This window comes from Lepidochelys olivacea (assembly GCF_965140295.1).
Source record: "Lepidochelys olivacea isolate rLepOli2 genome assembly, chromosome: 1".
Taxonomy (NCBI): Eukaryota; Metazoa; Chordata; order Testudines; family Cheloniidae; genus Lepidochelys; species Lepidochelys olivacea.
Window position 1 is genome coordinate 134,301,992 of NC_140411.1, and position 22,089 is coordinate 134,324,080.

At 41.8% G+C, this 22,089-nt stretch overlaps 1 protein-coding gene across 5 annotated transcripts in view; it reads left to right on the forward strand.

Moving 5' to 3' along the window:
• SHROOM2 (shroom family member 2) overlaps positions 1 to 22,089 on the forward strand; it is a 190,223-nt gene that overhangs the window by 99,479 nt on the left and 68,655 nt on the right. For 2 of the 5 annotated variants that reach the window (XM_084617250.1, XM_084617249.1), the window contains one exon: positions 20,101 to 20,205. The exons of 2 other annotated variants lie outside the window; for them this stretch is intronic. In XM_084617250.1, the coding sequence (XP_084473376.1) occupies positions 20,101 to 20,205 (105 nt within the window). Of the gene's footprint in view, positions 1 to 12,526; positions 12,575 to 20,100; positions 20,206 to 22,089 lie in introns of all 5 variants that reach the window. One more of the 5 variants, XM_084617251.1, reaches the window with a different exon arrangement.

The following is a 22,089-nucleotide window of genomic DNA, read 5'->3' on the forward strand; positions in this document are numbered from 1 at the left end:
TTTTCTCCCTCATAACTGATCCAGCTTCTTTATTTAATAAATATATAGATACACATTTTACATATTAATTTTATATCTGGACTAGCAATTAAGAAAATGTAAACGTGGAAAATGTAAACGTGATCATGTAAAAATGTAGGTTTTTATTTAGAATATTGCTGAAAAATATGAACATATTTTAGTTGTATTATTGACACTGATCCTTTCCTCCTTATGCACGTGTAACTCCCACTGACGTGCATTGGGCTTTGCCTGTGAAACGACTACAGGACAGCAGTTGCACAAATGAGGAGCACAATAACTCCTCCACCCCTCTGTCCCCCTCCCTTTTTATCAGAAATTGCACTTACAGTGCCGGCTTCTGTCTTATAATATTGCCAAAAAATAAACTAAGTACAGTAGATCAACTGTTTTGTGAGCTAATTGGGGATTGAGGAGGAGTTTGTAAAATTGAACATCTCAAAATTACAGTAGATACAGTGCAAAAGTTGCAGTATGGTGCCCTGCATCATATTCTTCTAGTTCTTCGAACCACTGCAAAACTATTTCCAGTGCATTGAAGGAATCGAAATGTGAAAGGATGTCGGCTTGTTCTTCATCAACATCACTTTCATTATACAGTTTTTCCACCACCGTAGGAAAAATGGTTCATGTATAACTGGCTGTTCATAAGACTCATGTTCATAAAATTAAGGTCCGACTGCAGCGGTTCCCAAACTGGTTCCGCCGCTTGTGCAGGGAAAACCCCTGGCAGACTGCACCGGTTTGTTTACCTGCCGCGTCTGCAGGTTCGGCTGATCACAGTTCCCAGTGGCCGCGGTTCGCTGCTCCAGGCCAATGGGAGCTGCTGGAAGTGGCGTGGGCCGAGGGACTGGAAACTTAATGCAAAATTCTTCCAGGCAGGGCTGTCCCTAGCTATTTTGGTGCCCTACGCAGCCCCCCAGGCATCCACGGGAGAAGCTGGCTCCCAGCTGCACCGCCGGCGAGTGCTGGGGGGCGATTCCCCTTTCCCCCCCAAGCCTGGGAGCCAGGGAGCAGAGCAGGCTAGGGCCGGGTTACTCCACTTCCCACAGGAAGGGGCCAGCCCCCATCCCCCATGGAGGCCTGGGGCCAGGCCCCAAAACTTCCCCACGCGGAGGCGTGGGGCCCCAGGCTGCTCTGCTCCTCTGGCTCCCAGGCTTGGGGGCAGGGAGGAACCGCCCCCCAGCAGCGTGACTGGGAGCCAGGGGAGCAGAGCAGGCTGGGGCCGGGTCGCTCCACTTGCCACGCCATGAGTGCAGGGTCGGGCCTGGCTGCAATCTTCAGGGGAGTGGGGGCGGGGCTGGGGCGGAGCAGGGGTTGGAGCAGCATGCAGCTGCGCCAGGGCACCAGAAAATGTGGTGCCCCAAATTTCCTGGTGCCCTACGCAGCTGCGTGCTTTGTGTATAGGTAACGACAGCCCTGCTTCCAGGCCTCCTCCTGCTTTTGCTGTCAGTTAAAAGGCCATGTGCCATACTGTGTTCAGAGGAATGCAAGAACTATTGGAACTAAGGTGAGGCTAGCGCTGCTGCCACTGCAGGCCTCTCCAAAGGGGGGCAAGGCCATGGCCCAAAAGCCTTCCTCCACCCCTGTCAGCAGTGCTGGCTGGGCACAGAGGGAGTGGATACTGAAACTCCTCATGTGCTCCCTAAAAACCATGACACTGAACCAGCACAAGGCTAGTCTTTGAGGGCACAGTAAGTAGCACCTTCTGTTTCTAGACCCCCCTGTCAAGGTTCCTCCCCCACTCTGAACTCTAGGGTACAGATGTGGGGACCTGCATGAAAAACTGATATTTTTGGCCCGGTATTTAGTTGGAACTACCAACTGTCTCTGAGGATGCCAGTCTTCCTGGTGTCCACCAGAAAGAGTTTCCTTGTATAAAAGTCCTCTTTCTACAACAAACCTGGATCGATTAGAAGAGCTGAGAGGCGGTGGGTTGCTCCATGCCGCCGTCCAAGCTCTCTGGAGGCTTTCATCTGCTTCCTGTTCAGTCTGGAACTGTTCCCTTGATGCTGGAGACATCAGTCCCGCATTGGATTGGGGACCTCGGCTTGGTCCCTCTGGAAGCGATATAAGGGATGGAGCTGTTTCTGTTGACTGTGAACCGCTCTTCGCTGGTGCACTATGTTGGGATTCAGGCTCCGGCTGAGCCTCTTGTGTAGAGTTATCGGCTGTTGCCAGTTCAGGTTCGGTGGGGCCCTCTGGTGTTGAGGTTGCAAGTACTGGATTCAGTGCTGACACGGGGTCTGGTGTTGGTTGTTCGGCTGGTTCCGGTTCTGGGACTGGTTCCGTCTGGGTCTCTGGGACTGGATCCACTACTGCTGTTGCAGACATTGGCCTGGGGTCTGGGTCCATCACCTCTGACCAGGTCCTGATAGAAGTTTCCGGAATAGAGCTAGGCCTCACGGCTTGTTTAGCCTGGCTGCGGGTGACCGTTCCCACCCTCTTGGCCTGCTTCACATGATTGGCCAAGTCTTCCCCCAACAGCATGGGGATGGGATAATCATCATAGACTGCAAAAGTCCACATTCCTGACCAGCCCTTATACTGGACAGGCAACTTGGCTGTAGGCAAATTGAAAGAGTTGGACTTGAAGGGTTGAATCGTCACTTGGATCTCTGGGTTGATTAAATTGGGGTCCACTAAGGAAGCATGGATAGCTGACACTTGTGCTCCGGTGTCCCTCCACGCGGTGACCTTCTTCCCGCCCACACTCACAGTTTCCCTCCGCTCCAAGGGTATCTGGGAGGTATCTGGGCCTGTGGACCTCTGGTGTGATTCCGGTGCAATGAACTGTAATCTGTTGGGGTTCTTGGGGCAGTTGGCCTTTACATGCCCCAGCTCGTTACATTTAAAACATCGTCCAGCTGACGGGTCACCGGGGCGAGGAGGGTTGCTGGAGAACGGGGTGGTGGGACGATAAGGGGTCTGGAGGGTTCTTTGGGAGGTAGGTGGGGCTTTGGGCGGCCCCCGGTAATAGGGTGTGGTCTGGGGTGGTCCCTTCTGGTCTCCGCTCCAACTGCGACCAGTTTTCTTCTTCTCTGCCACCTCCACCCATCTGGCTCCAATCTCTCCTGCCTCGATTACAGTTTTGGGTTTCCCATCTAGGATGTATCTTTCTATTTCCTCAGGAACACCCTCTAAGAATTGTTCCATTTGCATTAGGAAGGGCAAATTTACTGGAGATTCAACACTTGCTCCTGATATCCAGGCATCCCAATGTTTCACAATGTGGTAGGCATGTCGGGTAAATGACATGTCTGGTTTCCACCTTAGGGCTCTGAACCTCCGACGAGACTGCTCGGGTGTTATCCCCATTCTGACTCTCGCCTTGGATTTAAACAGTTCATACTTGTTCATATGTTCTTTAGGCATTTCAGCTGCCACCTCAGCTAAGGGTCCACTGAGCTGCGGCCTCAGCTCTACCATGTATTGGTCAGTAGAGATGTTGTACCCAAGGCAGGCCCTTTCGAAGTTTTCTAAGAAGGCCTCAGTATCATCACCTGCCTTGTAGGTGGGGAACTTTCTGGGATGGGAAGTGGTACCTGGAGAAGGATTGCTAGGGTTTGTTGGTATATTCTGCTGGGCCTTTATCCTCTCCACCTCCTCCACATGCTTCCTCTCTTTTTCCTTCTCCTCCTCCACATGCTTCCTCTCTTTTTCCTTCTCCTCCTCCACATGCTTCCTTGCCTCCATTTCCCTCTTGTGGGCAGCCTCCTGTACCTCCTTCTCCAGCCGCATGAGTTCTATCTGTCTTTCATGTTCCCTTTGTTTTTCCTCAGCCTGAAATTTGGCTAATTCCAGCTGTAGTCGAGCTGAGGATTTGGTCATTCTAACCTCTCTGTTTTTAACTAACTTTACACCCGAGGTTTAGAAATAAACAAACAAAACGTGGCTGTAAAATTTTGCTGTGCTGGAATAGAATACCTATTCTCTGATAGTGACTGTCAGCCTACAGAAAAAGACAATTCCCTTGTCTCTGCTCTGGGCCCAAATTAAAGCAAAAAACCTCCAACTACTTGGAAACCTGCTTACCCAGCCCAAAGAAAAAGCAAATGGGTAGAACACACACCCCCTATTTACTTTTAGGAAGAAAAGAAAAAAAAACCTCTGGGTTGGAAGACTGTGAATTTCCCTGCAGGAGTTAAGTACCCTGCCTCCAGGCAAAGAAAACCTGCAATTCACAAGATAATCCCCTTTTGTCTCTGCTTGGCCACAAGCAGAGAAAAAACAATCTGCTTTCAGTTTCAACTGCTTTCTGGACTTCCTTTCCACAGGAAAAAAAAAATTCCTTTTTAAAATCTGTATTTCTAGTTCAAAAAATCTCAACTGGATCTCAAAATGATTTCAGGTTAATCCCACCACTATGCCACCATGTCAAGGTTCCTCCCCCACCCTGAACTCTAGGGTACAGATGTGGGGACCTGCATGAAAAACCTCCTAAGCTTATCTTTACCAGCTTAGGTCAAAACTTCCCCAAGGTACAAAATATTCCACCCGTTGTCCTTGGACTGGCCGCTACCACCACCAAACTAATACTGGTAACTGGGGAAGAGCTGTTTGGACGCGTCCTTCCCCCCAAAATACTTCCCAAAACCTTGCACCCCACTTGCTGGACAAGGTTTGGTAAAAAGCCTCACCAATTTGCCTAGGTGACTACAGACCCAGACCCTTGGATCTTAAGAACAATGAACAATCCTCCCAACACTTGCACCCCCCTTTTCCTGGGAAATGTTGGATAAAAAGCCTCACCAATTTGCATAGGTGACCACAGACCCAAACCCTTGGATCTGAGAACAATGAAAAAGCATTCAGTTTTTTACAAGAAAACTTTTAATAAAAAATAGAAGTAAATAGAAATAAAGAAATCCCCCCTGTAAAATCAGGATGGTAGATATCTTACAGGGTAATTAGATTCAAAAACATAGAGAACCCCTCTAGGCAAAACCTTAAGTTACAAAAAAGATACACAGACAGAAATAGTTATTCTATTCAGCACAATTCTTTTCTCAGCCATTTAAAGAAATCATAATCTAACACATACCTAGCTAGATTACTTACTAAAAGTTCTAAGACTCCATTCCTGTTCTGTCCCTGCCAAGAGCAGCATACAGACAGACACAGACCCTTTGTTTCTCTCCCTCCTCCCAGCTTTTGAAAGTATCTTGTCTCCTCATTGGTCATTTTGGTCAGGTGCCAGCGAGGTTACCTTTAGCTTCTTAACCCTTTACAGGTGAGAAGAGCTTTCCCCTGGCCGGGAGGGATTTCAAAGGGGTTTACCCTTCCCTTTATATTTATGACACCCCCCTAAAAGGAACTCTGACAAGTACAGTAACCAGATTCTTCACATCAGGAGTAGTGACCATACCACACCTGGAGACAAGATCCCTGAAGAGCTTGGTTGTGTTAATTTTTTTATTTATTGTAGGTATCATTATGGAAGTATGCTAGTCTCTCCAAAGGTAAGGCTGAAAGAAACCTCCTATTATAAGCCATGGGGGAGATTTTCAAAACCAATCTCACTGCTTTTTATGTCTCCCCATCCCGCCTTATTCCTTTATAGCTTAAGGTCACTTCTGTGTAGCTTCCTACACATTGCTTCTGCTCTCACTGCTGAGGTGGTAATATGTGCAGGGTCACCATCACCACAAGCCACCTCCTTTACTGGGACACTGGCTCCAGGAGAATATTTTAAATGTGGAAGAAGGTGTGTGGGAAAACTTAGGGTTCTTGTGATTCTCAAACCAAAGTGAAACTCTGTAGTGACAAACCTGGATAGTCCCAGGGGCTTTTGGAGCCAGTCGGCATTGCTGCATAATTAGCCAGAGGACAAATTGTTCAGTGAAACAAGGATGTGAGCACACATCCTTCACAGAACTACTAGCATAAGGCGTCCAGGCTTTCTGACGGCACGGTAGAGTATTATCTCTAGGTCACTGGCCCAGTTTAACCTGTTCATTTAGAAAACAGTAAGAGGAAGGAATGTGGCACTTACATTTTGTAACAATATGGTGAAAACTCATTGCAAATGTGCACGCTTGAGATAGCCTTTCACAGAGTAGCTTCAAAAGTCACAGTTTAAATTGGTGATCTAATAATTCTTCTCCAGAACAGCCCTCCAGTCATTCTTCAGACTCCTCTTTCAAATGCAGCAAGCCTTGTTCATGAGGAATTATTCAGCAGAATCGTGGGTATGACTAAACAAAATCCCTGCTTGCCTCTTAGTGTAGTGCAGTAATAAGACTTCCTTCTGAATCTAATTATATCCACCAAGCTTGCACACAGGCACAGATTACTACAGGAGGAAGGCAGTCTTTGTTTAGAAGGCTGCAGGGGTTTTATTCTCTTAGGCTAGAGTGTGGCACATCTTTGCCAGAGGACAAAATTCAGTTTTGCATCACCATAATATGGTCACATCATAATCCACGGAAGTAAGTTGTCAACTCAAGTATTTTGACAGTCTGTGGATTTTTAAATAGATTGTTCAAAAATTAAGCACCAAGCTTAAATATAACACTACACCCCTCCAGAACTAGCTCTTTGGAATAGCCCATTGACAAGGTAGTCCCAAAGCCTACGGCATTGATTAGCACAGATATTACTGGAGGCCATGTTAGATCTTTAATCAAAGGCATTTGTTTTCACCTAGGCACCTGTAGACTGGGAGACATGATATCTTGGTTCTGATAGAGGGTATGTACCTGTATTTGTGAAACCTGTGCCTGCAGAGAGGCTCTTCTGCCAGTTCATAAGAGGTTAAGAAGCAGGGATGCTGGATTAATTGTAGAACCTTTTAGTGCAGTGACAGGTGGTTGTTATAAATTATGTGTGTGGCTGTTCTCAGGGATGCATTTAGTTGTCTTACTGTATACTATTAACGTGTCTATGAAAGAAAAGTGATGCAGGGCTTTTGTTTGTGACCAGGGCTCTTTGGTTCAAATATTGTTATGTTTGATAATACAATTGGCCAAATGAAATCAACAGGTGAAGGAAAAATGTAGGATTCAGAAACTGAGGGAAGCTGTTTTCTCACAGCTTGCCAATATGCTTCCCATCTGTCACTCTTATCTGACCTTAGTTTGTTATGTGCCACTGATACAACACTTGCTGTTCGGTAAGGGAGTGTGTTGGATTGGTTTGCAGTTGATAATTTGTGAAGAACTCTGCTGTTAGCTTTCCAGGATGCTAATATTCTAACCAGTTCTCATGACAAATTGTGTAGGAGAGTATGTTTGTAAAATTTAAAGTGTTAAATCCTGGAAATGATTCACTCTCCAGGTTTTCTCAATACAGTGTCAAAAGGGAAGAGGTTTCTTTGCTGTTAATTATTCACCGACGTGTATCACAGGGAACTAGCATGTTGCTGCTGATTGTAGTGCCGCCAAACTAGTTTCAACCAGAAATGAAGTTTTTTAAAAAAGGGGTTTTTTTAAAGGACAAAACTAAAAAAGAGGATTGGTGCCTTTAAAAATATCACTATATGCTGGGGAGGATGGAATTGAAAAAACATGTGGATATCCTTTTTAATATGTATTTTAAATGCAATTTTTGGGGGGCAGAGGTCTTATGTTTGACAGTATTGTCTCTTCTAACCACCTTCACCATCATCTCCTCCTCCTTTCCTAGAATATGTGCTGGGGTGGGGTGGCAAAAAGTGATTCCAGATAGGAGTTTGTTTTTGTATCTGCTGACTGGTGACTAGAGAAAGCAGACAGCCCATTAGCAGAATCCTTAATCTAGTAGGGTTAGTGGCGCTTCCATCTGTTGCAAGCTGAGATTAGTTTGTCTCATTTGGAAATTGTTTCTTACATATCCATGTGACTTAGTCAACTCCTATGAGTTACTATTATTTATATAACAATATGCAGAATAAGGGCCCGATCCAAAGCACATTGAATCTTTCCACTGACTCCAGTTGGCAGGCCATAAAAGATTATCTGTGTCCTTATAGTCTAATTAATCCACAGCTTTCTGTTTGGGTGAAGTTGTGGTGTTTTTACTGCCCCAGCATTCAGAACTGCAATTCCTGTACATTTAAATCCCATGTCTTTATTTTGGTAGTCTAATAAATGGTGTCCATCCCTTACTGGGGTAAGCTCATAATTGTCTGTGTTGGCTTATAGACTGCCTGAGTGGGAAGCTGGCTAATGCCATGGTCTGCACCATACTTACAGTATATCTGAAGTCTGGAATTACTACCTGTGTATTAAGATAGTCCATTTAAATACATATGTGTATATATATATCAGGATACAGTGCAAACAGCTGAGAATAAATTGAGAGGAGGTCAACCGTATTAAATTTTCCAGGAAGAAAAATAGTGGTTTAGTTGCATTCTATTATCTTTTATTTTGCATACTGCTTATATAAATGGACACTTCTGTTTGTAACCCCTAGACGTTACCTGTAGATCTTAAGGAATCTACATCCCTAGTGACTTTTATTGTATAAGACTACTTGCAAATGCTTTTCTTGGTGATTCATAATGTTTGTTAGTAAGATGGAGTGCTTAGAATAAAAAACAGTTAAACTATTCACTCACGTGGGGAATGCTGTTAAACACTGTTGCTCTTTTTAAAAGCCACTCCTACTGAACATGTTAATTATCAAACCGTACTAGTCAGAGCTGATTTCCTTATTCCGTCAGTCACTTTGGCCAACCTAGCACTGGGAAATGACTTGGAGAAATTTGAAGTGAGAGATAAATCAGAAATTACCTGATGTCATTTTCACAAATATTTCAACTTCAGTTTATTAGATTTATTTTGCCAGATTGAAAGAATCGTAAGACTAATAGTGACGGATGAACCGGGACAGCTACAACACAGATGCCAGAGAGAGTGTATTGTATTTGGGAGACTACACGGTGTCATTTAAAATAAATTTGTCTTCATTCTTATCTGGAAGGTTCAGACGTGTTTTGCACTGAAACATCACTGAACCCAGTTTTCAAAGTGCTTGATTAAATTCCCTAATTAGGAATTCTGATATTTGGGAGCCTGTCTTTAATCACTTGGTTTCTGAAAATTGGGCCTGTAAAAGGCTGGAAGCAATGGTCAGATTAAGCAAATACTGGCCAGAAAATAATACCAGCACCTCTCTCATTACATTAATTTCTTCAGAATTTATGTTGTTTTTCTTTTGTTTTGTTTTTAAGTTTCCAACCACTATGATGTTGTGGATATTTTAATTCAAAAAGACCTGATGAATCTGGCTGATGAATCTTGCCCATATGCTCAGGGTTTAGCTGATCGCCATATTTGGGGTCGGGAAGGAATTTTCCTCCAGGGCAGATTGGAAGGCCCTGGAGGTTTTTCGCCTTCCTCTGTAGCATGGGGCACGGGTCACTTGCTGGAGGATTCTCTGCTCCTTGAGGTCTTCAAACTACAATTTGAGGACTTCAATAGCACAGATATAGGTGTGAGGTCTTTTTTAGGAGTGGTGGGTGAAATTCTGTGGCCTGCATTGTGCAGGAGGTCAGACTAGATGATCATAATGGTCCCTTCTGACCTAAATATCTATGAATCTATGAATCTATGAAAAAAGGGTTGTTGCTATCTTAAGATTCATGAATGCTGTCAGTGCAACCAATTCAAGGGAACCGGTTAGAGTCCAGTTGTCTCAAGCTTGTATGCAATATGGTTGCAATTAGTAATGTGGATGGGATCTTAACTATATTCTCTAGACAGGCTAATGGAGACTGCTGACTCAGTTGTCTTTGTATTGTAGTTGTCTGTCTGCAGAATTAGTAAGATTCCAAACATGAGACCTGTAAACTAATCCTATTAATGTTCATGAAATGGTGAGTCTGTATCCTAATGTTAGTCAAATAGGGACATTATTTCACTATTGAACATTTCAGAAAAGATATCTTGTTATTCTGGGACTATAAGAAGTTTGGAATTGTGGGTGAAACTTTACTGAACATTACCATTTTCCCTCTTAATTTAAATCCTTGCATCCAATACTGGTTTCTTTAGTGAGATGGTGGTTTTGCAATGTGTATATGTAATGAAACACAGCTGCATACATAGACAGACATTATGTCATTGGTAGGAATCGAACCCAAGACCCTCCAGGTCTTACACCACAGGTCTCCTGCTTTCAGAAATGATTCAAACAGATGCATAAGTAGAAAATAAATTATACTGTGCAGTCCTCAAAAGCTGATTGGTTGGGTAGGCGTGCATACACACACATGCCTGCATGCATGCACGGTAGCTGTGCCTATCTAACTGAAACTTGCGAGCTAAAATTTGGGGGAATTGCAGGTACCATGGAAATTACGCAGTAAAACTTTACTTTCTTATGGCTTTAGCTTCCAACGCTTGAAGTTCCTTACCAAAGTTTTATGCCAGTTCTGTAGTGTGCCCAAGGCTTTGGATTCAATGTCAGTGTTTTAAGATGATGTAGATATTATCAGGGCCAGCTCTAGGATTTTTGCCGCCCCAAGCAAAAAAATGTTTGGCTGCCCCGCTTTTTTTTCATGCCCCCCACCCCTGCTCCGCCCCAACTCCGCCCCTTCCCAACCCCTTCCCCAAATCCCCAGCCCCGCTTCCTCCCCAAGGCGTGCTGCATTTCCCACCCCCAGCTTCCTGCCGCTCCCCCCCCACAATCCCCCCAACCCTAGCTCACCTCCGCTCTGCCTGCTCCCCTGAACACGCCGCCGCTCCACTTCTCCCCCCCTCCCTCTCAGGTGAGGAAGAGGCAGCGTGTTCAGGGGAGCAGGCGGAGTGGAGGGGAACGAGGGTGGGGGGGAGCGCAGGAAGTAACTGGAGGGGGGGTAGAGGAACCGCTCCCCGCCCCAGCTTACATCTGCTCCACCACCACCGCCTCCCCAGAGCGCGCTGCCACTTGGCTTCTCCTCCCTCCCTTTCAGGCTTGCCATGCGAAACAGCTGGCGCACTCGGGGGAGCAGGCAGAGGCGCACTCGGGGGAGCAGGCAGAGGCGGAGAGGAGGCGAGCTGGGGTGGCGGGGGTACATTTCTAGGGGCGGCATGGCTGGCGCCAGAAATGGCGCCCTGAGAAATGTGCCACCCCAAGCACCTGCTTGTTTTGCTGGTGCCTGGAGCCGGCTCTGGATACTATAGTAACACAGATCCATTATGTTTTTTTTCCTCTGAAGATAATAGCTTCCCTGCCTACATATGCAGTTTCATAGATAAAGGCCCTGAAGCCATCCTTCAACAGGGACCAGGACTGTGCTATAAATACTGCTATATGTGTATATATGGAGCATAAAAAACCCAAGCATTTTGTTTTCCACCATTTAGCAATCCCAAATGACTTACCTTCCATTTAGTCTCACCCACACACAATTTTTCTATTCACTCTGTTATTCATCTTAATAATAAATCAGGCGGGGAAGAAGAAATCTGCCCTTTTAAAAGCAGTTAGAAAAGGAGTGTATACGTTATACTCCTTGAAAGCTCATTTCTCCTCATATCACTGGTATCCTGCTTCCCTAATTATGTAATCGCACTTCTATGGCATAGAAGCTGTAGTGGCAAGATAATCTGAGACATAAGCCCTTGTATTAGAGGCCTGGTATGAGACCTGAGGCCTGGGCTAAAGTAGTAGTTAAAACTTTACTGATATAAAGCAAAGACAAGCTGTGAGCAAGAGGCAGGACCTGCTCGCAGAAGTTGGCAAGAACAGGGCTGATATTGCAGAAATACACACTCCTAAGAAGTGCTAGGCACAGAACACTCACGCAAACACATCCCAATATTAAGTGGTACCAGAACCCCCCAATATCAAGGATAGTACAAAAACATTCCCCAAGGATAACAGGAACACACTGATCCTCTCCTAAAAGATAAGGTCAGGATGACAGTACATAATAAAGATGTTTTGATGGAACCAACATGTACAAGGTGATGGATGATAACTAGCCACGTCAGGGGGCATAACTAACTATGTTAGGGGGCAGTACGTAACTTGTTTGCATTGGGGTAAAAAGATGTATTTCAGGGGGAGTTTCTCTGTCTAGCCTAGGGAGGAACCGAAAGTCCCGCCATTCACTGAGCTGGCCCATTGTTATGGGCATACAAAGAAGTAAAAAAGGGAGAGAATTTTCATCTTCCACCACACCATGCACTTTCTTTCCCTTTTAATACTACTTTTTCTCTTTTTTTTCACAGGAGGCAGAAGAAGTAGTAGGAGAGGGCTAACAAAACACTGAAAATAAATATATATATATATTTTAGATTGTCAAAACAAAAATAAAACAAAAGCTTTGTTTCAAAAATTGAAAAATGGTGATCAGATTAAATATTTTACACAAAAATGTTGGATTTGGTTAAAAAGCCATCTTTTGTCAAAATTTTTTGTGTTTTATGAAAAAAAAATTAACCAGTTCTAGTTTGCCTCTGGGACAGGGATGAGGGTGAGGCTGTTTATGCAAATGGAGAGTGGGGAAGGAACAGTTTTGGAGGAAAGTTGGAGGACAACTCTGTTCTCCAAGGCTAAGTTCCTTGTCAATAAATACATCTCTTCTTACCAGGAAAACCAAGGCTAAAAGTCCCATCTCTGAGGTCGAGTGTGGAAATAAGTGAGTTGTAATTATTTACTATAGCTTTATTCATGCACTTGTAATTGTATTATATGGGCTCAGCGGTTGATGAACTGCAAATGTTTGTAAGGATACTTTTTTGGGGGTGGGGGACCATAAACAGGCTTATAAAACATTCCAGCAGAGAACGTGTTTGCCAGGATGGTTATTTTTGACAAATAAGTATATTTTGAGAGGAGAGAGAACCCATCTGTCTGTATGAAATTATTTGTTGGAATTTACAAAGGGATAGGAAATGCAGTGTTCTTTTTTCTATCATCCTAAATTTATGAAATCTTATGTCTGCTTCATGAAATGAAAATAGTTGGTTATATTTAGGTACTCTAAACATGTATAGTGGCCCTAATTCAGGAAAGCATATAAACACATGATTAAGTCTGTCTCTGTTTGGGACAACACTTAAACCTCTTTAAGCATATACTTAATTCCAATTGACTTCAGTACTTAAAACAGGACTATACTCCACTTTACAATTTGTAGCTTTCCTTGTGTACCCTTGGTGCACCCACTAGTGCAGTTACAACCGGTGGCTGGCCATCAGTTGTTGAAATCAAGGAAAAGTCCTGATGCAGACAAGATTTAAGATAGTCCATCATGCACAGGTAGGACCTTCTGCAGAACTACAACAAATTCTGAGCTGTGACAAGAATTTTAAAAGAGCTGGTTGAGGAGCTTGCTGGACCATTGATGCTGATTTTCAGTAACATCAGAGAAGTTCCAGAAGACTGGAAGTTAATGTTGTGCCAATATTTAAAAACAGTAAACAGGATGACCTGGGTAATTATAGGCCTGTTAGTCTGATATTGATCCTAGGCAAGATAGTGGAGCAACTCATATGGGACTCAATTAATAAAGCTTAACAGGAGGATAATTAATGCCAATCAAATTTGATTTATGGAAAATAGATACTGTCAGACTAACTTGATGACTTTTTTTATGAGATTACAAGATTGGTTGATAAAGGTAATAATGTTAGTGTAATATACTCAGACTTCTGTAAGGTGTTAACTTGGTACCACACAACATTTTGATTAAAAAAACTAGAAAGATATAAATGAACACAGCACACATTAAGTGGATTAAAAGTTGGGTAACTGTTAGGTCTCAAACAGTAACTATAAATGTGGAATCATGATGGAGCAGATGTGTTTCTAGTGGGGTCCTGTAGGGATTAGTTCCTGGCCTAAGACTATTTCACATTTTTATCAGTGACCTGTAAGAAAACATAAAATCATCACTGTTAAAGTTTGTAGATGACACAAAAGTTTGGGGAGTAGTAAATAATAAAGAAAATAGGTCACTAATACAGAACAATCTGGATTACTTGGTAAACTGGGCATAAGCAAACAATATGTATTTCAGTATGGCTAAATGTAATTTTATACATCTAGGAACAAAGACTGTAGGCCTTACTTACTTACAGGATGGAGAACTCTATCCTGGGAAGCAATGACTTTGAAAAAGAGTTGGGAGTGCGGGGAGTGGATAATTAGCTGAACATGAGCTCCCAGTGCAATGCTGTGGTCAAAAAGTCTAGTACAATCCTTGGATGCATAAACAGGGGAATCTCGAGTAAGAGTAGAAAGATTATTTTACCTCAGGATTTGGTACTAGTGTGACCATTGCTGGAACACTTTGTTCAGTTCTGATGTACATTGTTTAAGAAGGATGTTGAGAAATTGGAGAGGGTTCAGAGAAGAACCACAAAAATGATCAAAGGATTAGAAAACATGCCTTACAGTGATAGACTCAAGTAGCTTAATCTATTTAGTTTAAGAAATAGAAGGTTAATGGGTGATTTGATTAGAGTCTGTAAATACCTATTTGGGGAACAAATATTTAATAATAGGCTCTTCAATCAGGTAGAAAAAAAGCATAAACAAGATCCAGTGGCTGGAAGTTGGAGCTAGACAAATTCAGCCTGGAAATAAGGCATACATTTTTGCAACAGTTTACCAAGGGTGGTGCTGGATTCTCCATCACTGGCAATTTTTAAATAAAGATTGGATGCTTTTCCAAAAGATATGCTGTAGGAATTATTTTGGGGAAGTTCAATGGTCTGTGTTATTACAGTAGGTCAGATTAGATTATCACAGTAGTCCCCTTTTGGCCTTGGAATCTATGAATCTCATTTTAAAATTGAAGTAGCACAGGGACAGAATGATGCGGAGGGTCTCAGCAAGACAGTACTGGATATAAACTAAGAGCCCACACTCTGATTTAACTAAGTTCAGTAGTTTCTGACACTTCAAATATAGCGGCTCTCCTGTTAAACCTGAAAGGAATTGACACACACAACTTCCAGAATTCTCGAATAGTTCCTGACACTCTAAACTCAGTGGTTTTCAAATTTGAGGTTCAAAAATTTGCTGCAGAACCTAAGCTTATTTAAAGATGTTTCTAACCATTCTCCTTGGAAAGATAAATCTAATTACTACAGCTATTTTAATTGAGAAACTTACTGAATATATAACAGTGGTGGGCAACCGCGGACACTGGGAGATGTGTGGGGCCATGCTACAGACGGTCAACGTCCGCAAAATGTCTCATCGCCTGCAATCAGATTACCCTGATGGGCCGCAGGTTGCCCACCCCGATATAGAACGTTGAAGAATGTGCAGTTTGTTATGGCCTGAAACCAGTGCTGATTGAATCCAATTAAAGTCTTTTTTTTCATGTACTTAAAATGGCACTGGATCAGGCCTGATGTTTTAAATAGCAATGTGTACATGATGCTTACTAATATATCTATCTGACCATAGACATCTATATTATATATTATATTAACATTCATATGTAGTGAATGTCAGCACCTGTGCTGGCCATATATGACATAATGAACTTTTATTTTAAACAACAAATTGTTATTTATTATAGATTTTCATGAGGGAAGTGTGGTGAAATGGGGCATATAGAATTCCGAGACATGTGGTCATGTGAGGGAAAAGGAGATCTGTTTAGGGTGGCAGATGCAATGAATGACCTGTTATTGATGTCATGAATAGGAGGAAAAAGGTTAAGAGTCTGCATTAGAAACATACATTGAGCAGGGGCAGTTTGGAATAGGGCTGTACAATATTAAACAGTTAACCGGTAAGCATTAATCTTATCATTAACCCATCCTAACCATTAACCACCAGCCTCAGGCCAGCTGGACAGCCCCAGGCCGACTGGAGAAGTCCTAGCCTCACCCCCGCGACCGGAGCAGCTCCTGCCCCTCTCCCTTTAATCAGTTAACCGGTTAAACAATATAATTTTAATAGTTTAAACCGTTAACTTTTTAATCAATATTTACATTCCTAGTTTGGAAAGGTAAAGAATATCACAATTGGTTATATTTTGCAGAGGGATAATAGCAGTCAGTCAAATTCTTCCTGTATAAGAATTGTTTTTTCTCTCTTTGATTGTCCATGATGTAATTCCATTGTGCTGGTTTACTGGAACTGTCACACAGGCAAGAATCTGCTAGAATGGCAAATAATGGTCCTTTAGAATATGTTACTGGTGTCTAAAAGCCAGTAGAGGGAGGAATTTCACTTCAAAAGCTGCTGGAGATCTCTGCCTTGTAACAAAACTGAAAAGAGGGATTATTAAGAATCATGAAAAGTGATAATAATAATAATAAAGAAATTAAGAATCATGAAAAGTGATCTTAATAGTATTAATGTCCCCTAATTATTTCCTTGTATGTACTTGTAGATGGTTACAATGACCACTTTTCTGTAATCTGTGTGTATTTAGTACTTTAAACTTCTCCTCCTATGTCAAGTTTCTCATTCCTTTTTCTGAAGTGATTAAACTGGGTCTCTTGGGTTTTGGGGTGGGGGTTTGTTTTGTTTTTGTTTTTAATTTCAAATTTTCTTTTATAATACTGTGCGGTTCCCCCCCATCACCCACCCCCCCGCCACACTCCATGAGTTCTTGAAAATGTCTGAACCATTTTTCCATAGACTTTTCTTAACAAACAAACACCAGAATAATTAGTTTATGGACTGACGACAAACCTGACAAATTTCCGCCAAAATAATTAAAGTTTGGCAACATTATAAGCAGCTGAAGAATACCTTTTAGAATGCAAATGCTTGTGCAGCCTTAGCTAAAGATATCATTATATGCACTCTACTTGTAACTTATACAGGAATTCCACCTCTTTCTAAAAAAAAAAAATAAATACGTAAATTAAAAACTAAACAGAGTGTAACTTTGCAGAGAATACAAGATGTTCCCAACTTTCCTTCCCAACTCCATCCACTTCACTACTTCTATGTGAAATCTCCTTTTGAGTGGTAGGATTTTTAAGTTAAAACCCTATAGTAACTGAGTACTCTATCAAACTTTCAGTTCATAAACTTATTCCTGTGCTAGGTTAAAGCTGTGCTGACTCAGTATGGCCAATGTGAGTATGTCAGCACCAGCACTGGAGAAAGGAAACATTTTGACTGGAGATCTGAACAGTAACCAAATGATTAACTTGAAAAACTTGTCTTTCATTGCTTGATTGACATTTTTAGAAACATTGCATAGTCTGTTTTATGTAACTTATTCTTTTTTTAAACTGACGGATTTGCAGCTTCACTTGAATATTACATAGTAAGCATGAGTCAGCAGACAGGCATTAGTTCCTTTGTTGGTTCACACAAGAAGTAGAATAAGGTATTAACGAAAAAATAAATCCTGGTAGTGGCCTTTTAGTTTGGCATAATTAAGTAGTGTGATAGATACAGCAATTTCTTACAGTATCTTTAAAATACCTTATTGTATTACATTTGTGTGTTGTTGTGGGCTGGGATTGCATGTAACTTCAATAGCGAGGCGATATGACAGATGTAAGATCTGGGAATTCAAAAGACTGTGTTGAAAACATGCCAGACAGGTATGGACTTTTGCGACAATAAGTGGACTTCTTGAAAAATCGTTAAGAAGAGTTTAATGCACATTCTCCAACTCTGGTTATGCAAAAACCTAGCCTTTTGAAGCTTAGCCCTGAGGAGACGGTCATTGTTTGCTGATTACCTGTTACAGAACACAAAGATCAAAGCCCCAAGCACTATAAAAAAAACTGGCTGATCTGCCCAGTCTTGTTTCTGGATCTAAAACAGATGAAGTGTGGGGAAAACCCATTTGTGGATTTTGAAGGACTAAAACCTAATAGAATCCTAGATTGGAGTTGGGATGACTTCTGGTAAGCTTTTTAGTGTGCATGTAACTGCTTTTATTGTTTAAATATGTTTTCTCTGTAATACCTTTACCCCGAGAATAAATGTGCTTGCTTAAAAGGAGTTGTATGGTAATTTATAACTAAATTTGGAAGGATTAGATTTTTATTGGTGTATGTTGATGTAACCATACAAACACAAACTGAAGAAAAAATATTTCCATCAATAATAATAGAAATGTACAGATAGGCAAAGTAAGAAAAATGCTGCTTGAGAACATATTAGAGTTTGATTTAAGGATATTTACTTTGTATATTTTGACATGTGAGGTTGACAAGCTGTGTTTTAATGGTTGTAAAGCTTTAATTTTTTGACTCTCAACATCTACTGTCAATAATAATTATTGTCTAATCCACCCCATTGTCTGACCCCCCACACCCATAATTTTGCACAAGTGTGAAAATTAAAATAATTAAAAATTGGAAAAAAATGCTTAAAAAGAAGCATTGATATTATCAGTTGACAAAATCAATCAAATTCTGCCAAGCCTATTTATAATTGGACAATACACTGGTCATAGCGCCCAGAGAGAAAGCAAAGCACATGTTCTGGCCTTTCTAGGCAGTGTGGTTTGCTGGGCATACCACAGTGTAAGGTAGAGGGCAGTGCACCCTTAAAATCCCCAGTCAGGAGGCAATGAGAGAGCGGTGATGGCTGGAAGCCGGAAGCCTAAAGTGGGTGCCTTTGGTGGACCACAGAGGTGCAGTTGCCCTGAAGTTGTGCCAGCTAGTACTAAATGTTTTCTTTGTTTGGGATTCTAAATGTGAAAAGGTGTCTTGCTGAATTTACAACTTGGTATTCTGTGGAAGTGAGCAAAGGGACAGAACTTAGTTTGGAATAACTTTTTTCAAAAAGTTTTTTTTGTTTTCTTTTCCCTATTCCCCTTTTAATTGAATGTCACCTGACTTAATTTAGAATATATCCAAACTGTAGGGCACTACTTTGGATCTGATTGATAATAGTACTTTACACTGGTGTAATGCCATTGTTTTTTTGCATTTACTCTTGATTAGCTCTCGTCAGATCTGACTCAACCCCCTCAATTTTAATGGACACACTAATACAACATGTAAATCTAAACCAGAACAAATTTAAATTGTTATCTAAACTCTAAATTGGGAAGTTTAGTCTGAATTCAGACTAATCTGAAATTACAGTTTGGATTCACAAAAAGAAAAAAGAAGTTTGGATTCAGTAGCCAGATATTGTGCAGATTTTTACTGGTGATGTTTACAAGTAAACCTGCTGGCCTAGCTAATTATTATTAGCTAATAATTTTGGTTCTTGGTCTAGGGAATATCTGTTTCTACTGGTATCAGATTTTCAGCAGTAGTGTTTTCTTGGCAACTATCTGAACACTAGTTCTGAATTTCTAAACTCAAAGAGATTTTGAGATTCAAGATGTCTGCCATTCTAATGTCTGTGTCCATATTACAACTACCGTGGTGTTGAAAAGGCAGATTCTACTCTGAAAGTAGAGTGGAAGAGTTTATTTAAGTGCAATTCTGTTTTACACATATGTAATTTGAGACTTCCTTCTAATAAAGTAAAAATGTTCATAGTTCATGGGGAAAAGGCTACCCCCTCCCGCAATGTAACATGATTTTTCTCTTCCAGTAGTCCTTATAGAAAGCAACAGCTTTCTTTTTAAAGTGCTGTTAGGAAGAGACTCAGTGAAATGCTTTTATTAATGCTTCCATTAACTCTGGAGAGGTTTCCTGGATTGTAGGTTTAGGTGCTCTCGTTCTGTCACTCAGAGTTAACACAGCCGCATTGTACTAGCTGGTGTGTTTCCAACAGCTTTAGTTGCCTGCAAAATTTTCCATCTTTTTAATGTGATTTTTAATATCTTCCTTTTTCTTTCCAGTTATCTTACCTATTTGCACTGAGAGTTTTAGAATTAATTTCATATTACTTTGTGTCTTTTATAGAGAACTTTTTTGGAATATAGGAAGTGGTAAATATAAGACAACTTAACAGTGAAAGGTATAATAATGAAGAAGTGTTGGTGTTTGGCTACTTGTAATATATTGATTCCTAGTCATGCTTTTTGTGAAAGTATACAATAAGATTCTATCCCCCAAAATAACCCATTATAATGCACTTAGTCTGTTTTATTTATATGGTAATTCACTTAATTACAAGTCTATGGCTAAAAAAATCTTTTGCAAAACACATGTACGCACACCAATAAAAGATGCAAAACAAAAGCCTAAAGTTCTCCTCCACTCAGTTTGCCTCATATCACAACTCAGTCCAGTCTGTTCCTCTCCTTGCTTGGCTGCTCAGGAAGATGAAAGTGATGGTGGATATTGTAGCACAGAAAATGCCATCTGAAAATGACGTTCATGTGGCGAGGAGCTATCTTACGAAGATCTTGAGAAGTTCCATGAGGTACAGTACTGGTATTACAAAGTGCATCATTCCCATTCCTTCTCCTTGGCAGAATCTCTCATTCCTTTTGCCAAACCTAGAGGAAACCAGTGTGAAAGTACTCTCTTCCCACTTCCATTTCCTCATACACCAAATGTTACCTGTGATGTGGTAGTTTTCTAGTCTTCTGTTTCACTTGTCATGTGTGTTTAAAAACGTCATTTTCTCGTAATATTGAGACTTTAACTTCTTTGTTGCATTGATGGCAGAACTGAAGCACTAAAGGTATGGTGTCATGAATTTACCTAAAAGACAACTGTAGTTTACTTCTTCAATATCAACAGCACTGGAATAAATTGAGGAAATAAAAAACTCCTGGCTGCTGCTAAATAAAAAACTCCTCCCTCCCTCCCTCCCTCCCTCAACTCTTCCCAGCGCCTCCTGCACACCGGGGAACAGCTGTTTCCCAGTGTACAGGAGGAGCTGGGAGGGAGGGGGAGGAGATGGAATCATGTCCAGGGCTGCCGGCCCTGCTGATCAACCTCTCCACCTCCCTCCCAGCGTGTCCTGCATGCTGGGGAATAGCTGTTCAGTGGCGTGCAGGAGGCACTGGGAGGAAGAGGGAGGAACAGGGATGGAGTGCGCTCAGGGGAGGGGGTGGAAAGAAAAGGGACAGGGATGGTGCAGGAGCAAGAAAAGGTGGGATGGGGGTGGGGCCTTGGGGGAAGGAGTGGAGTGGGGCCGGGGCCTGAGGCTGAGAAGGAGGCTTGGGGGTCCATGAAAAAATTTAAATCAAAATGGAGGTCCTCGGGTTGCTAAAGTTTGAGAGCTGCTACTCTAGGAGAATGCCTGATCTGTCCTGAGGTGCGCTGCACAGGACTGAGGTTCTGCTCCTGGGGTGAAGAACTTGAGTCCCACTCCTGGAGCCGGTGTGCAATGACAGTGTGATAGCTCCACTTAACTTACTTTCTTCATGTTGCTTCTGAGACAGAGTGCAGTGAAACTCTACTTGGCATCATGGAAAGAGAATAGACTAGAATGAATTTGCTTCTGTTCATTGCAGCAAATAAAATGTACCAAAAACATACACAAAAGCCTACTGAAGTGCCTAGGATTTCTCATAATCTTAGAGGAGCCCCTGTTGTACTCTGTGGCCCCAGGATCTCTCAGTAGGACTACAGCTGCCTTGTGGAAATACTTTATGTACTGTATGTGGAGAATCTGGGAAGGCAGTTAACCGGAACCTGGCACAACCTTCCGCGTTGCCTGTTGCTACAAATGGTCTCAAAAATGGGATTTTTCTGTGCTGGCGGAGAGGGGCTGGGTTAAATATTTAGCTTAGTTTGTTTTAAAATCTAGTGACTATTTTATAATCCAGTTAAAAGAAAGAGGGTGAATAAGGGAAGGAAAAGATGTCTGTCTGTTAAAGGATCGGACTCAGGAGTTCTGGGTTCTGGATGCAGCTTTGTGACCCTGGATAGGTTACTTATGCTTGCTAGGGAACGTTTTCCAAAGTCCCATTGACTTTCAATGAGGCTTAGGCTTCAAAGTGCCTAAGCCATTTTTGAAAAACGTATACCGGCTTCTGAGTCACCTAAAGTACTTTTGAAAATTTTATCCAATAATTTTTACCTACTTAAGACTTAATAATAATTTGCACTTCCATTCAAGGACTTTACTACTACTATTATCATTATTATTATTATTATTATTATTAACCATTACTTTTTACATTGTTATTACTAATCATATTATTATTATTTTATTATTAAATAATTGTCAAGCTATAGTGGGGTGAAAGCACTAACGTTGAGACTTACTATTTGGATTGGCAAATAGGGGGTCTCTGGAATTACTTAGGTGAAAAGTTCTGGACTAAAGTTATGCATCTGAACCAATATTTAG